Here is a 17583-nt window from a genome sequence, read left to right on the forward strand (position 1 = left end):
GCTTATTAGATTTCCAGTTTATTATAAAAGGATATAACTCAGGAACAGCCAGATGGAAGAGATGCATAGGGCGAGGTATGGGGAAAGGGCACAGGGCTCCCAGAGCTCTCCAGGTGTTACCGCCCAAAAACGGAGTTCATCTGCCTGCCACAAGATGTGCCAATAGTCAAGAGGCAAGGTAGTAGGAGAGAAAGGACTTTTTATTACAGCTTGCTAGCAAGAGGTAAGATGGCCAACTAATGTCTGAAAAAACCATCTTAAGGGGGCAGAAGATCTTACAGCAGTTATATAGGCTGGTGGGTTACAGGGGAGGGAGTTAAGAATGTTGATCCTCTGGTGTTATAGACTGGGAGTTCCCACACCACATCTTTCAGTTTTCATTGATGATGGCTATCAACATAGACTCTCTGTTCGGGTGCGTCATCACATTCTTAAGGAACTCAAAAGAACAAATTTATCATCTTATTGCAGGTGGGAGGTATATGCCCAAGCAGGGATAGTAAAATCTACAGAGCAGTTAGATCTCCTGGAGGGTGCATATTCAGCTGTGTTAGTTAGTCAGAGGTCATTCAAAGTTACAATAGGGTTTCTTTTCTACAATGTGGCTTCCCTCATGTCAGCCTTGTGTTGCACCAGTATCACAGGCACACCACTCTCCCCCAAATCTCCACTTGTTCATCAACCTGGAAGCTCTCTGAACCCTGTCCCTTGGGGTTTTTATGGAGACTTCATTACATAGGCATGATTGATTAAATCATTGACCATTGGTGATTGAACTCAATCTCCAGTCCCTTTCCCCTCCTTGGAGGTCAGGGGTAGGACTGAAAATTCCCACCTTCTAATCACAGGTTTAGTTCCTCTGGCAACCAGCCCCCATCCTTAGGTGACCTAGGGGCATTCCAAAAGTCACTTCATTAACATAACAAAAGACACCTTTTTCCCCAAGGGTTTTAGGAGCTCTGTGCCAGGAATGGGAACAAAGACCAAAAATATATTTCTTATTATAAATCACAATATCATAGAAATTAATGCAATTATTCCCATATTACAGCTGAGACTGAGACTTACTGAGATAACTTGCATGAAATCACAGGACTTTTAAAACGCAGGACCACTGGAACCCAGGTCTTCAAGGCTTGAAAGAAGGCAACACACCATGATGGAAAGAGGAAAAGCTTTGAAGGCAGAGACCTGAGCTCAGTTCTTGCCTCTATTCTAGCTGCAGGACCTCATGTAACTCCCTTAAGCTTTCTCAGTTTCACTTTCCTCTTCTGTCAAATGAAGAGAAATGTTCTGTAGAAGAGTTCTGAGGACGAAATGAAGTGGTGTATATAGAACTCCTGTCACCCAGCACTGAGAAGCATTAGATTTCACTACCACCTCCTCCATCACCCGACATTCTCTGCCCATGCTCAGTCATCTTTCCACTACATCATACTGTTCTCAGCCCGATATGGGAAATCAGGCAGGAACACAAATAACTCTGATAGAAGAGAGAAAGCAGTAAGTATTGTACCAGCAGACAAGCTTTGCTCAGATGTCCAAGCAGAACTTCATGGAGACAGCGATATTGAATCTGGACCTGAAATGTTTTGTCAGATTTCAAGACGGTGGGAGGATCCCAGGATTCCACATCTGGTAACTAGATGGGGCAGAGGGTGGGGTGATGGATGTGTAAGTATTCCGTAGACTAAAGGGCTGCAGTGTGTGAAATGGCATTATTAAGGTCATGCCTATGTTCTAGGTTCTAGGCTAGCCCTTGGCGGTGGTACTTAAGCTCACAATCCACATTGAGGCTGGACGAGCCCTCCCCTTCTGAGCTCCCCACTGCCATCTGGTGGTCATCAGGATCCCAGGCCCCAGCTGGAGGGGCTGACAGTGGGGCAGCCTCATAAAGGCTGTATGTCCTTCAGAAGCAATGGTGTGGATTGTGGGGGGAATGCTGTGAAGCCTATGGGTGACCCTATTTCCACCCCCTGGAAAAGTTGGCACAAGAGAGAAAGGCCCAATATGTTGCCTTCAGCAACTCAGACCAGCTGGGATTCTATTTTTAACCAGCACTGTCTTAGTTGACAGCTTGGAACGCCTTCTCCCTTCTTTTCTTCCTGCCTCTTGCAGCCCAGAGCCATGGAGAAAGGATGGATGGGAGCAGCCTCAGTGCTGCTAAACAGAAGCCCACTCTCCTTTCTCACTGTCCTTGGCTCCATCCAGCCTTTGTCCAGTGTAGTTAGTGGGTGGATTTTAGAAGTATTATTGGCTGTGAAGCTAATGAGTCTTAAATTTCAGGGCTTCTCACTTGCACAGGCCTCTTCCAAGGCCCTGGTCAGTGTCCCAGCTATTTTGTATCTGCAATTTTTTTTTTTCTTAAAAAAGGGCACCCAATTTTATAAGCTCTAGGCCCCACAAAACTTGGGTCTGCCCTCTGATGGGTATGGCTTTTTTCCCATCTCCAGCTCAGTGGCTACTTCAACAGGATTATTTCTGTCTTTCTCTAATTTATTGTACTACCTTGAGCAGCTTTTTTCTTGCTCTGGGTCTCAGTTTCCCCATCTGCTACAAGATGAAGTGTCAAGGAAGCCCTCTCCCAACGTACCATGCCTCTGATTATCCATGCATGTCCCCTGGGTGAGGTCATCTGTTCTTCCCTGTTTGTCCTTGTGTGTGTGGAGAGTGCTGTTGCTGTCTCTGCTTTTCTCTGGCGCTGGATCAGTCTTATAGTCAAAAAGGAGGCTGCTCTGGAATTCCTATTCAGGTCCAGTCCCCCCATCCCACCTCATTGTTGCTGGCCAGTAAGTGTGCCTCCAAGGGGCAGAAGCTTGGCCAGGTTCTGACACCAGAGAAGGGTGCATTAAAAAGGCCCTACTCTTTAATTAATTTCTGTATACCTGTCATGGTCTGACTCCCGGTGTTTCAAACACACATTGAATAAACTGAGTCTTACTATACAGTGTTTCTTCTTTCATCTTTTCATTAAAATTTTAATAAGCATCTATTAAAATAGTACCTTAACAATGGCACAACTTTAGGAGAATGTGCTCAGGAACATGATGTGTCAGGGATATTCCACCTCCCCCCACCCACCCCCCATTGCCAGCTACTACATACAACACTGGCATGTAGATGAGTCCAGGATGTTATCCCAGAGAGAATACACACAGCCTCATCTAGCCTCAGACCACGGGCTTTGTGGCAGGGGGTCATATACAGGAGTGAGCAGCAGGGAGAGGGACCTGACAGGAAGGACTCCATAAAATCTGGTGCCTCCTCACCTGTCCCCAAAAAGTCCAGAAAGGAAGTTTAAGAGGAAGCCAAGTCATTTATTGTTTTTTGAAGAGACGAGGTGAAGGAGGAGGGGACAGGGCCATAGTATTTAATTGGAAAGGAATGACAGGACTTTTCAGTACAAAACAGCCTGTTGGGCAGGGAAGTGTAAGATTAGGCCTACCAGCTGGTGTCTCCAGCACTGACTGGGGAAGGGCACTGTGAGGTCAAACTGGGGGCAGCCTGGAGCATCTCAGGAGTCAGCTCCATGCCAAGCTCCAGAGCCCTAAAAGAATCAGTGCCATTACTATATGTGTATGTGAGAGGCAGGTGAGCTCCGTCAGAGCTCCCGCTGTGTAGGGATGGTCCGCTGCTAGGGACACTGTGTCTCTGTATGTCCAAGGGCAGTGCCATGTTTCTACGTGCCAGGCTCAGTCCTATACCAAGAGTGTGCCTCATTTCCTGTGTGGGGGTCTGGTTTGTTTCCTTGGTGTCAGTTAAGCCGTCTTTTCCTGTGCATTGGGGTTAGTCCACGCTGTTGGGTGTCAATCTCTTGTGTCAGTTGGTCTGTGTTTCTTGTGTGTCTGGATGGGGCTGTGCTTGTAGGAATGGGTCTGTCCTGCCTCAGCCCCCACTCCACCTCCAACCCTCAGCCAGGCCCCAGCGTGCTGATGGTGGTGTAGCTTAGCCTGGACAGTGAAGCAATGGAGGGGGTGGGAGGGTCCTCATCTGGAAGAGGCCTGGGGCGAGCTCGTGGAGGCCGTGGGCAGCATCGGGCGCACGTGTCGAGGCAGGCTTGGCGAAAGCGACGGTGCATGAAGCAGTAGACCAGGGGGTTGACACAAGCCGAGGCGTAGCTCAGCAAGTGGATGAAAGAGATGGGCGCGCCCGAAAGCGCGCGGTGTGCGCCAGGGCCGTCGAAGGCGCGCCACGTGTTGGCGCTGTACACTGGCAGCCAACACAGGAAAAAAAGGACGACGATCACCAGCAACATCCGCACCACGCGCTTCTTCGCCAGCAGCTTGGCCTGGGCAGGCCGGAGGCCAGATCCTGGCCCAGGAGTGGGCGCGGTCAGCGCCGACAGCTCCAATGCAGGCCGGGAGCGCGGAAGCTGTACGTAACAGCCATCGCCGTCCTCACCAGCCAGCCCGATCTCTGGCCGGCAACGCCCGTTCTGGTGGGCAGGACCTGAGCACAGACCATGAGTGGTCAGACCATGAGTGAGTCTCAACTTCAGCCCAACCCACACCCGACCCCCCCTTTCCAGCCTTTCTGCTGACTTACTTCTTTCTGCCACACCCAGTCTAGGCTCCGCCCCTTTCTAAAGCCATGCCCCTACTGGATTTCACCCACCTGGTCGCGCCCCGCCCGGCGGCCCTTCTTGGCTTCGTACTCGGCCCTGGCTCTCGCTGTCACTGTCACCGTCAAAGCGGAGCCCTAAGTAGAGCTCGCGGGAGATAAGCCCGTAGGCCACCGCCATAACCACACCCGGGACGAAGAACAAGAGCAGGAGCAGCAGCACCGACCTGGAGGCAGAGCACAGACCATCATGGGGGTCTCTGTCTAGCTTCAATCACAGATGGAGGAAGAGCCAAGGATTGATGTTTCTAGGGCTGATGGCCAGGCTCCAGTGGTAGATTTGGGGGTGTTCTTGCGAAGGGCTAGAGAACTGGGAGGGGCCTCAAATAGGAATCCCAGGGTGGTGAGTGCAGAAAGGGAATTGGAGTGGTAATCCTTGGAGCAGCTGGGGGAAGATTCCGGGGAATGGTTGTAAGCATCTGATGGAGATGGAGAAGAGAATTCCCAAGAACAGGTAATGGGCCCCCTCACCAGGTTTGGCGAACCCGTGCACTGGGCCAGCGATGCACGCACTGCAGCACACGGGGCCCCGCTGGCTGCACGGCGGTGTACACAGGGTAGGGCACCATGAGCAGTCCAGACAGCATCCACGTGGCTACGATCACACGAGCCGCGTGGGAGCGCGTCTGCCACACGCGCGCCTGCAGTGGTCGGCAGATGGCGCTGTACCGCTCCAGGGCAATGGCCACGAGGCTTAGGGTGGACACGCTCACAGACACCCCTAAGCAAGGGAAGAGGAAGCAGTCATCAAGGAAACTTACACTACATATTCACCAATGGGACTTCCCCAACCCCCACCGGGAAACACCCTGACATCCAGCAAGGACTTTAGGAGGGGAAAGAGGCAAAGGGGGCAGGCTAGTTGTCTCACCTACCCATGAGATAGGAAACTGCCTTGCAGACGACTGTGCCAAAGATGAATGTGCCCATGAGATTGGGCAGGAGGGTGAAGGGCATGCAGGCCACAGCCAGCAAGAGATCGCTGACCGCCAAGGAGAGCAGGAAGGCGTTGGTGACGGTCCTCAGGCGGCGGCTCAGTCCCAGGACCACAATGATGAGCACATTTCCTCCAACACTCATCAGAAAGATCACTGCATAAAGGGTGACCCTAATGGCCAGCTCCAATTCTGGGTGGGAAAAGGGAGAGGTGGCAGTAGGCATCTGGCCTCCACTCAGCCAGACCCTCCAAGCTATCCATCAAACCCCAAACCCCACTACACAGCCAGATCCCTCTGCATCCCAAGAACGCCCAACCCTCACCCCCGCACCATAGGACCCACTCAGTCAACAGTGAACTTGAATCCTTCACCCTTCTAACTCCTTGAGGCTTAGTTAAGTTGGCCTAACTCTACCTTTCCTTAAGAAAGCCCATCTCTTCCCAAGCTTTGCTCTAAATCCTTCCTTCTCTTTGCAGACAAACTTCTTGAAAGGATTATTTGCATCTTCTCATTCACTCTCCGGTCCATTACAATGCAGTGCCCTGTCCCACCATCACGCTTTAGACACTTCTTCCCAAGGTCACTAAGCTTTAACTGCCAAATCCAAAGGTCTCTTCTCAGCCTATTCTACTAGACCTCCTTGTAGTATCTGACACTGTTGACCACACTACCTTTTGAAATACAGGTCTGATCATGTTCTTATATTGCCTAAAAAAACCCCCTTTACCTACTCTCTACTGTCTGCAACACTTTAGCATGTCATCCAGATTCTCTGAGAACTGCCTTCTTCCTCCTCCTCCTTCCTCCCTGCAATGCACCCACTTAAGCCACTGGATGACTCAGTTTCTTGAAGGCATCACGCACTCTCATGACTCTCTCCCTTGCTCACATTGGTTTCTCAGCCTGGAATGCTTTCTTATCAACCCCCCAGTAACACCCCTCCACCACAAACATGTTCAGGATGTCCTTCAAGACTTAGATCAACTGTCTCCTCTTCTGTAAGGCATTTCTGGACACCTCATTTGGAGTTAATCTCTCCTTCCTCTGACCCATGCATGAGCCTTACACATCTATTAGAACCCTTTTTTACTTTCTGCCTTGTATTTTAATTATCTCCAAACATTCATTCTCACTCAGCAAACATTTACAGAGGACTCCCTTTATGCCAGGCACTGGATCAAAGAGGTGAACACGACAAATTCCCTGCTACCTGAAAGCTTACAGTCTAGAGGGAAACTCAGACATATAAGCAGATAATTGCCACACAGTGTGATAAGGAGTGAGGGTGAGGAATATACAAAGTACTGTGGGAGCTCACAGGAGGGACGCTAGTGTTGCTGGGCTACACAGAGGGCTGACCCCATTCATTTGTGTCATTGTCTATTGGGAGATGGTTTCATCTTTGGGCTTCTATATCACAGCCAAGCAGACCCAGACAAAACTGAATTGAATTAAACTAGACCCAGTAACCCATGCCAATGGCATCAGCATGAGAGAGACTGGAGCTTGAAGGGAGAGAGCGCAGGGGCAGAGCCTTCCAGGTTGTGGGGGAAGGAAGGTCCTAGAGCTGCAGCTCCCTCTTCTGCAGCCCTATACATTGGCTGACTTTTGCCTTAGCCCCCGAATTAATAAACTGTTTTCTCATAATGGTAACCAACTTATTCAGAAACTGTTGTAGGCATCAAGTAAGTAATATTTACAAGAGTGCGCCAACTGAACCCAGCAGTGACATTATTTGCTCAGAGTAAATAGTAAGTAGGGGGCTGCATCAGAATAGAAGCCAGGTCTCCAGATCTCTAAAATGCTTTGCCTCCTACTGGTCCCTCACTCCTCTGTCATTCATCGCACTGCCTCCTTCTCCCAATCAAATCTGAATCTCCGTGCCTCATTCTCCCTCTGTACTCTTTCATAGCATTTCTCACTGTATTATTATGTTTAATTCTCTATCTCCCCCACTATACTGTGAGCTTCTTGAGGACCGGGGCGATGTCCATCTTGTTTTCCAGCATATCCCTAGCACTTGGCATAATGTTCTGCAGGTAGGAGGTTTTAACACATGCTTGTTAATGAATTTTCAATGAATCTCTGTCACTCTCCACACAAACGCACCTGCTTCTTCCTCCCTCATTCATCCTTCACCTCTGTGCCTCTAAAGCTCCAGCATGCCCTCTCCTCTCTGCCTCTGTCTCTTTGGAGATGCATGTTGGAGGGTCCTTGGTGGCAGGGTCATTCACAGGCTGTGATTTTGTATATGTTACATTTACTATTATATGCAAACCATCTGTGTCTCATGTAGAAGCTGGGCCCCTCTCTGCAGGGAAAGCCTATGGAAGGCTTATGTGCGGCAAATTTGAGGGGGTGTGTGTGAGTGTGTAGGGGGAAATAAAGAACCTTTGGGAGGGATATCTCTGTCAGAGAGGTCCTTGGACCCATAAAAATAGAGCTGATGGTCTATCTTGCACTCTTTGTGTGTCCTCCCAGTCCACTGCCCCTCCCCCTCTCCCCACCTGCTCTTAGTCTCTCTAGTCCTATCATCTCAGATCCTCCTCTGGATGTCTCTGTTCAACTAGTTCTTGATTCAATAATCACATCTCAATTTGGTTCAGCACTCTGAAGTGTGAAAAGAACATTTCTCATTCATTCATCCAGCTGATGTGTCCCATGTGTGTGTCCTTGAACTTAGTGGAACAGAAAGATGAGACTATGCCCACCCTTATGAAGCTCCAAATCTGCATGGGGACTCCTAAAAACTAGAGGACAAAGTCCCAGTAAAAATAACCTGCAATTGTACAGCACTTTGCTGTTTCTCTGGGCATTCTCAGCTATTACCTTATTTCCAGCCACCACTATCTCTCCAAGTCTTTGCTGTTGAACAGTTCAGATATGTGAAAAAGACTAATTAAAAGCAATCTTAGACCTAGGGGTCTGGGGAGAGGGAGGGCGGGATGAATAGGTGGAGCACAGGGGACTTTTAGGGCAGTGAAACTATTCTGCATGGTACTATAATGTTGGACAGATGTCATCATGTGTTTGTCAAAACCGGTAGAACATACAACATAAAGAGTGAACCCTAATGCAAACTATGGAATTTAGTTAATAATGCATCATTATTGGCTCATCGATTGTAATAAATGTACCATACTAATGCAAGATGTTAAGAACAGGGGAAACCGTGTGTGTGTGAACGCCCTGTACTTTCTGTTCAACTTTTCTGTAAACCTAAAACTGCTGTAAAAATAGTCTATTAATTTTTTTTAAAGTCACAAAAGAAGCAATCATAATGAAGACGTGTGTGTGTGTGTATATGCTTGTTTGTATCCTCCCATGTGTGTTTGTGTGGTGGAATATGGGTGACCACCCTGGCTTCAGTGACTGGGAACCTAAGGCAGAGTGGAAGGATGGGAGATGGCACCTCCTGGGGTACAGCCACTATTGCATTGACAGTCTACCTGTGGGCATCAACCTGCTGGGGATGACAGGAGAGCAGAAATCAGACCCGGGCACTCAGAAGACTGAGACAGTTCAGTTCTGCTTCTGGGGTCTGAAGAATCTGCATTTGTTCTGTCCAGATGATGACAGAGAAATATGAGCACAAAAATCCAGATAATGTGACATAAAACAAAAACCAGGCTTTTCTAAGAAAGGACTCCACAGAACACTGAAGCTGCTGATGCCTCAAATCCTGCCTTCCACTGGTGTGTTGGATCTGGTCACTCAGGCACACAGACATCAAAGTAATATTCATGTCTCTGTGGTGAGTCTGGATAGTAGCCACCTGATTGTGGGTATCAGCTGGGTAAACGGGGACATCCAAATGTCAATGGGTACTAACCGAAGGAGCAGAAGTAATATGCAAGGGTGTGTAGGTAATATCAGAGTGAGAACTGGGTAATACTTTAGTCTTTGAGATAATATCTGGGTGGGTAAGAGTCATACATATTTTTGTGGGCAATATCTGGAGAAGAGTAACAGCTATAGGTAACATCTGATTGAGTGTGGGTTACATGTCGTTTTAGGTAATATCTGAGTAAGTGTGGTAACATTTGTTCCAATTTTAGTATATGTGCTGCCGAAGCGAGCACTTGTTGTAACGTCTGAATGAGCAAGGGTAATATATATGTAGATGTGTCTACAGATAACATCTCATTTGTAGGTAACATCTTCAGGAAGCACTGTTACACTCAGAGGTCTGAATGTGAATGGGGGAATATCCAGTGATGATGGTAATAGCTGAGTGAGCAGAAGTAATATTCAAGTATGTGTGGAAAATATTTAAGTGAGTATGGACGTGAGATGTCAAGTTAACATGTTAAGATGTAAAGTAAGATGCTAATCTGATTGAGAAAAATAACTAAGCACCTGAGTGAATATAGGTACTATTCAAGTTTTTGTGGGTAATATCTGAATGTGTGAGAGGAATAGCTGTGATTTTATGGGTAATATCTGGAGAAGGGTTACTTAAATGAGTATGGGTAACATCTGATTGTGTGTGGTTAATAAAATGAAAGTGCATGTGTTTGATGGATAAGTAACATCCAAATGACTGTGGGCAATATTAAAGTGACTGTGGGTGACACCTGTTTTTCTGTGGGTAGCATCTGAGTGAACATGGGTAACATTCAAGTCTGTGTGGATTATATCAGGATAATGTGGGTAACATTCGAATTCCTCCTGGTAACACTGGAGTGAGCCTGGGTAACACACCTCTGGGGGAGTAATATCTGAGTGAGTGTGGCTAACAGAGTCTTTGTGGGTAACTTCTGACAGCCTGGGTAACATCCGACTGTGTGTGGGTAACAATATCCAGATGAGTGAGGCCAATTCTTACCTGATTCACTTTACATTTTGCTTTCTCAGGATCCCTTGCTCTATTGACTATCCCTACTATCTTTTGCACCTTCAACCTTCGTCTCTCTTGGACCATTGCCCCTTAACACTTAGAAGATGCTCTTGTCTTTACTACACACATACCCCCACAAGACAAAACCACACATACACACACCCTTCCTCAACCCCATGCTATTTCTAGTACTATCTTGCTTTTTCTTTGTGTCTCTCTCCCTGCCAAACTTCATGAAAGTTTTGTCTACACACCCTGGTTCACTTCTCATAACCCTCTCCCCTACTGGCCCAAAACTTAACCTGCTGTAGTCAGGCCTTAACAACTCCTCCTGAGCACTTCCTTGTTACTGAATCCAAAGGATGCTGTTCTGCCCTTATCCAACTTATATCAGCAGCATTTGACATCACTTATCCCACCCTGCTTGAAACTTCCTTTTTCCTTGCCTTCCTGTCTCTCTGATGGTTTCATCTTGATCACCTTCACGGACTTTCCTTGCTTTGCCTGGCTTTTAAATATTGGTCTTCTTCAGGGTCCTGTCTCAGGACCTCTTTTCTTTTCATCCTACACAATCTTTGTATGATTTTATCTATTCCTATGGCTTCTGTTACCTCCTCTAGGCAGACCTTTCAAGTCTGCATTTCCAGCTCATACCCCTCTCCCACATTCCAGCCCCTGGATTCAACAGCTTATTGGGCAACCCCACCTGGATAGCTCACCAGCATTTAAACTCAGTGGGTTCCAAACTGAACTTATAATCTCCTCTTTCAAACCTGTTTCTGTTCCTTTGTTATCATTCTCATTATATGGCATGAACATCCATCCAATTGTCCAAGCCAGAAACCTGGATGTCATGCCTTGACCTCTTCCTCCCTCTCCATTTCTAATAAATTGCCAAGTTCTATTGATTCCACTTCCTGAAGTGCCTCTTAAATCCATCCACTTCTCTCCACCCCCACTGCCAGTACCCTAGTCTAAGTAGTCTAAGCATCATCTTTCACGGAGACCAGTGTAATATAATAGCCTTCAGAAGCATCTGCCCACCTCCCGCCTTCCATTTCTTGTTCTCCAGTCCATGCTCTACACTACAGAACTAATCCTGGCTGAACTACTGAGCCTTTCAGCAGTTCTCAGTGCCCTCAAGATAAAATAGGCATTCCTCAGCCAGGTCTACAAGGCTCTCCATAAACCCTCTAGGCTGGTCTTTATCCTGAGGGTTCATTATTCCTCTGTTATGGTACATGTCTCACTTAGAAACTATGACACACTGAACAAAAGTGCCATGGATTTAAACTTTGGGTGTTTACACATACTGTTCCTCTGCTTGGGTTGTTTTTTGCCTTTACTGCCCCTTCACTTGGCTGACTCTCCCTCAGCTTTTTTATTTAGTTCATACTTCATCTCCTCAGGAGGCCAACTTTGATTCCCAAGCCTAGGGTAGGCTAGGCTAGAGGGGCTCCTCTTCTGTGTCCCCACAGCCCTCTCAGGGCACCTCCCACTCTGCTGCAGTTTCCTGCTGACTTGTCTTGTCTCTCCCACTAACCTGGAGCTCTATGAAAGCTCTGTCAGTTTTGTTCTACTCACGTCCCTGGTGCCTAGCACAATCTCTGGTTCAATAAATATTTGCCGAATGAAAGAATCTAAGTGAGAGTGTATAACAACTGGTCTGAGAAAGCATGCATTATTTTGTGGGGTAAATTAATACTTGAATTACAATTTATTCCCACTTTCCCTTCTTGAGCTTGGAATAATTTCCTTTTGCTTAACCCTGTTCTCTCTCCTGGAATCCTGTTTCCTCCTTTTCTGACTACTGAACTCCAACTGCAAGACTCAGCTCCCAGGTTCCCTCTGTGAAGTTCTCAGACTCCATCTCCTTTGGGTGTCCATGATTCAGACCCTCTTGTGGGACTTCCCATACTGACTTTGACTTTTCCACTAGTTTTGTCTCCCCTCTGCACCTGACTATGGGCTGATAAGGGTCCAGACTGGGTCCAGTTTATCCCTGTGTCCCCAGCACCTAACCCAGGGACTACAATAGCAGGTGTCCAGTAAACATTTAAGGAAAGAAAAGGTCAAGGAAGGGGAAAAATATATTTTGAGCTGGATCATCAGGAAAATGTGGATATTGGCTGATAGGAGGAGTGAAAGTCATTTTGGGGACTGGATGAATGGAAGCAGTCTGGAGTTGTGGGGAGAAGATGGTAGCACAAAGGGATGGGGTGATGAATGGGGCAGCCAGGCTCTAGGAGGGTGAAACCCAAGGAAGGGCAGCTTGGAGGGACTTGGAAGAGACCTGGAGACGTTACTTGGAGACAGAGAAAGAAAGAGGGTACAGAGCCTTGAGAAGAACTCTAACTTGGGATGCATGGGGATTTGAGGATGAGTGAAATGGAGACAGGCAGCTCTAGGGAGCAGCCCCCAGTGCCCAGCCTAATTCAGGTTAGAGGATATCTTTTGGGAAGGCCTGAGGTGTTAAGGTGCGGGAGACAGAAGATTATAACTCAAACTTCCCACTCAGGCCTTCCAGAGCGTTCCCTCCCCAAAGCAGTCCCCTTCTTTTTCCGAATCTTGCCTTCCTTTCTTTCCTTCCTCATTGTGGCTTTGTGAACTGAGTGTAAAAGGAAAAGAGAGACCTGGAAAGGTTGGCAAGAGGAGGTCCTTGCCTCCCCACTATCGGCGTCTAGGAGGGGGCTGTGTGTTGGGGAGGATGCTGTGTTTTGGGGGTGACCAGGAGCTCTGGGTGTGACCAGGGGACCAGGGTGTGAAGGTGCTCTGACAGGGTAGTGTGAAGCTGTAATGGAGTTTTACGAGCTGTGGGGGACAAATGTGTCAGGGGGAGCTGTTTGGGGACTCAGGCAGTACTATAAGGGGATGGTGTGGGCGTCTGAGGAGGCAGTGTAGAGGCTGTGGGGGGCCCTCTATTAGTGCTGTGGTGCAGTGAGAAGGAGCTTGTGGAGAGGGCTTAGGGAGGCACCCACCTCGTGTCCCGGCTCCGCGGATGCGAGGGGGCTCGCAGCTGAGGTTGCCGGTACCGCTGCTGTTGAGGAGGGGGCCCCCCGGACGGCACAGGGGAGCCCCCGGCCCGGGTCCGGATCCCTGCACGCTCCGGTTCAGCTTTAGCAGCTCCATGGCCCCGGCCCAGCCGCCGCCTCCCACCGCTCGCCGGGCGGGCTCCCGCTGCGGCTCCACCTGCTCACGCTGCGATTCCGGCTGAGGCTCGCGCCCCGCCTGGTCCCCGCCCCCAACCTCGGCCCCTGCCCCTCCACTCCTCCGCTCGCCCCGCCTAGGCTCGCGTCCCTCCCAGGCTCGGGTCCGCTCTGTCCCACCAGGTGACTCTCCGCACCCTCCCCCGCTCAGGGCTTACTCGCCCCGCTGTGTGACTGTCCTTCAGGCTCTCCCCTCCCTAGATCTCTCCGGTCTTCTCTTAGAGATTTGCTTCCCGCCCACTCCCCTTCACCATGGGTTCCGGGGATTCTCGGGAGTGTGTGTGTGTGTGTGTGTGTGTGTGTGTGAATATGTGTGTTGGCGGGGATGGGAGTGGGGGTTAGGTGCGGATGGAGAGGTTGCGAGGAGGGAGGTTGCGGGGGAGGGAGGGTAAGAGGGGTGGGGTAGGGCGCGGCTGCCGTGGGGTCTAGCATCTTTCCCTCGAGGGTCAGGAGACGTGGAGGTGGCAACTGAGACGGAGGCAGCGTGGGAGTCACTGGCTGCGGCGCAGATGCCTTAGCGCGCGCGGAGCGCCGCGGTTACCGTACTATGCCGCAGTGGCCGCAGTGACCGCGACACTATTGCTACCGTAGTTCCCTGCGGCTCCTCGCCGCGGGGCCAGTGTAGTCCCTGCATCTACCCCCGCACCTGCCACCTCCTACTTCAGGTCCAGCATCCAGGCTTCCACCCAAAGCTCCCAAGGAACCCTCCGCAGCGGGCGAGGATAGGGGGGTGGGAGGGGCAGCATTTGTCCCAGGGGAACTCTGGCAGGGTAAAGGGCTGCCCGGAGGAATAGTCTGACTTGGGTGTTGAGGGCGGCCGGGGTGGTGGTGAGAACCGCCTAGGATAAAGCGGGTGGGGAGGGGAGGCTGGGATATCGTTGCAATCCCTGCCCAGCGCACGTGTAAGAGAGAAGAGGCAGCCGGCTTTCTCCGTGGTCTCCAGGCAGCGCCCACTCTCACCAGACACACTGACGCTCCCTGTTTGCTCTCAGCGCAGGTGGAGCAGCCTGTATAGGGCGTCAGGTTCCCACGGAAGGGGGCTGGAAGGGGGCTGCATCACTGGGGTGCAGCGGGAACAAAACTGAAGGGGGCATGCGGAGGACTGAGGTGGGTTCATCTCCTTGGGCAGGACTAGCCTCTTCTAATATTTCAGCCCTGCTCGCTATCCATTTCCTCCATTCCAAAGAAACTCCAACATGACCTGAAATTCTTCTCTGGCCTCCAGCAGTAGCTGTCAGAGATGGAAGCATCAGTCAAAGAGCAGATTACACTGGGATGAGGTCTGAGTTTATGGGGAATTCAGAAAGCTCTATCCAGTCAGTCTTTGGGAGATGCTCTGTTTCAGCAGAGCTGAGTTTGTAGGGGCTGGGGCATTGAAGGAGGGTTTAAGCCTGAGGTGGGTGGAGATGTTGTCACCTGCTTCCCCCCACGCGCCTCCTGGCACAGCCTGCCTTCATCATCAGAGAGCTCTGGACCAGAGGAGCCTGATTTGCTGTTTGTTCAGCCCCAGCACAGGTGGGGCCTCAGATAACCTGCTGGACTTTTCCCACATTGGATAACGGTGGGGTGTGGGCATGGGGGAGCAAAGGAAATATAGGGGAGAGAGGAGTGGAAATAGAAGTAGACGGGCATTCACTTATTCAGCAAAGTATGTGTCAGGTATAGGGCTGTGCACTAGCTGTCCCGTACAGTCTGTGCCTGAGTAGCTCCCACTCTAGTGGGGGAAAATGACAGGTCAGCCAATGATTACACCAAGATGGACAAATCAGAAATTTAGGAATCACCCTGGATCTTTACTCCCTTACGTTGCTTCATCCCTATAGTGTGGTTGGCAGACAGCCCTCAACTGTCAGCCCCTTTGGGAGTTTCCTGAGCTGAAGAAAGCTGGCTTATCCAAGGACATGTCCCCTCTCTGGGGCATCCTGCATCCAATGACTGGTCAGCACAGAGGTATAAAGGTTCAGCCCCCTCACCTCAACTCTGAAGGATGTTCACAGCTCCTCGTGGGGTTGACTGAGGCCTTTGTTGGGACTGAATTACTGCTCAGCTTCTCCCTTTGCCCAAACCTAATTTCATCCTCTCTCTTACACAGGTGTTGACTCCAAGAGCACGCCTTAGTAAACATCCTCCACAGTAATCTCTGTCTTAGAGTCTGCTTCCTGGGGAACATAACTGCCTCACTCCCGTATTCAATCAATCATGAAGTCCTGTTGATTTAGCACTTAGTGTTCCTTGAATCGGTCTGCTCGCATCTGCACTGCCATTGCCCCGCTGTTTCTTGTACTACTCTTGTAGCCTCCTAAATGGTCCACCACATTTTACTGATACCTCCTTTCATTCATCCTCCACCTCATAGCCAGAGTGATATGTTCAGAATACAAATCTGATTATGCTACTCTTCTGACCTTTGCTTTTGGGATAGAGAAAACCTTTTAACAGTGTCTATGAAGCCTGCATGGCCTGGGTCCTACTGACCTCTCTAACGATCTTATTTCAAGTCACTATGCTTCTTGTTCTCTCCACTGTAGACACACTGGCCTTTATTTAGTCCATTTTTTGGGTATATGTCCTCCAGTTATATGGCTTTTCACATGCTCTCTGGAAGCTTTCCTTCCTTATCTAATTAACTCCTACTCATCCTTCTGATCTCAGCTCAAGATCTCAGCATTTCTCAGGGATGTTTTTCCTGGCTTCCTCTTCTGTAGTAAGCAGAGTTATAAGACGACCCCCAGTGACTCTCACTCTAGTATAATCTCTTTCCCTGAGTGTGGGTGGAACCTGTGAATATGATGAAATATTACTCCCATGATTATATTATATGGCAAAAGAGATTTTGCAGATGTAATTAATGTTACTTAGCAGTTGACCTCAAGATAGAGAGATTATCCAACTAGTCCTAACCAAATCACTATGAGTCCTTTAAAAGCCGAAAGTTTTTTCTGGTTGGAAGCAGAAGAGGAAGTCAGAGAGATTTGAAGAAGGAGGATTCAACACACTGTTGCTGGCACTGATGCTGGCTTGAAGATGGAGGGGGCCATGAGGCAAGGAATGCAGTGGCTGTGGTTGGCTTGAGGATGGAGGAGGGCACAGAGCAAGTACCTGAAAGTGGCCTCTAGCTGAGAGCAGTCTCTGGCTGACAGCCAGCAAGAAAATAGGGGCTTTAGTCCTAGCACTGCAAGGAACTGGATCCTGCTAATGACAAGAATAAGCTTAGAAGCAGATTTTTCCCCAGAGCCTCCAGAAGAGAATTTAGTCTGCCTGACACCTTAACTTCAGCCTGGTGATACCTTGAGCAAAGAACCCAGCCATACTGTACCCAGCCTACATGTCTGTGAGCTAATAAATGGATGTTGTTTTAAGCCACCAAATTCATGATAATTTGTTACAGTAGCAATAGAAGACTAGCATATCTCTCATATCAGGAGGTAGCAAATGCAAACCCTTTCAAGGCATGCAAGGAAGAAGTGGGAGCATTGGAAATTTGTTAAGATTTAGAAATATTTGGAGAGATTGCAGTGGCAGCTGGTATGGAGAGCAACTTGAGGGGAGGGACTAACTGGGAGTGCAGACCAACTGGGAATAATGACAGTTATTCAGGTGACAGATAACTACATGAACTACAGTCATGGAGGTAGTGGAGAAGATGGATCCAAAAGCTATTTAGGAGATAGAGAGACAGAATTTAGAGATTGTTTGCATGTGGAAGGTGAGGGAGAAGGATGAGATTAAAGTGAGTAATGTTTCTGGTAACTTAGGATAGGAACTGTTGGATGATCACCTCCTATGTTCCAAGCATATCCTCACAAAGAACTACAAATTTAGGTCCAATATTATTAATGACTGTTTTAGAGGAAAAAACTAGCTCAGAGAGTGTTTTAGTAACTTTCTCAAAGCCACAAAGCTGAAAAAGCCACAATTCAAAGCCAGGGATTTTGGAAGTCAGAATTCAGGTGCTCATTCTATGCTGCTTCCCAGAATG

At 48.9% G+C, this 17583-nt stretch overlaps 1 protein-coding gene across 1 annotated transcript; it reads right to left on the reverse strand.

Moving 5' to 3' along the window:
- Nucleotides 1–3095: 3095 nt before the first annotated feature.
- CCKBR (cholecystokinin B receptor) lies at nucleotides 3096–13564 on the reverse strand. The gene is made up of 5 exons (XM_004418346.3): nucleotides 13377–13564; nucleotides 5496–5747; nucleotides 5092–5341; nucleotides 4615–4787; nucleotides 3096–4449 (listed from the first exon to the last, which is right to left on the reverse strand). Exons 1-5 carry the CDS (start codon nucleotides 13525–13527, stop codon nucleotides 3911–3913), a joined length of 1365 nt encoding a protein of 454 aa, XP_004418403.2. The 5' UTR covers nucleotides 13528–13564; the 3' UTR covers nucleotides 3096–3910.
- Nucleotides 13565–17583: the final 4019 nt, after the last annotated feature.

Source organism: Ceratotherium simum, chromosome 7 (genome assembly GCF_057802395.1).
Source record: "Ceratotherium simum simum isolate JZ-2026a chromosome 7, ASM5780239v1, whole genome shotgun sequence".
Taxonomy (NCBI): Eukaryota; Metazoa; Chordata; class Mammalia; order Perissodactyla; family Rhinocerotidae; genus Ceratotherium; species Ceratotherium simum.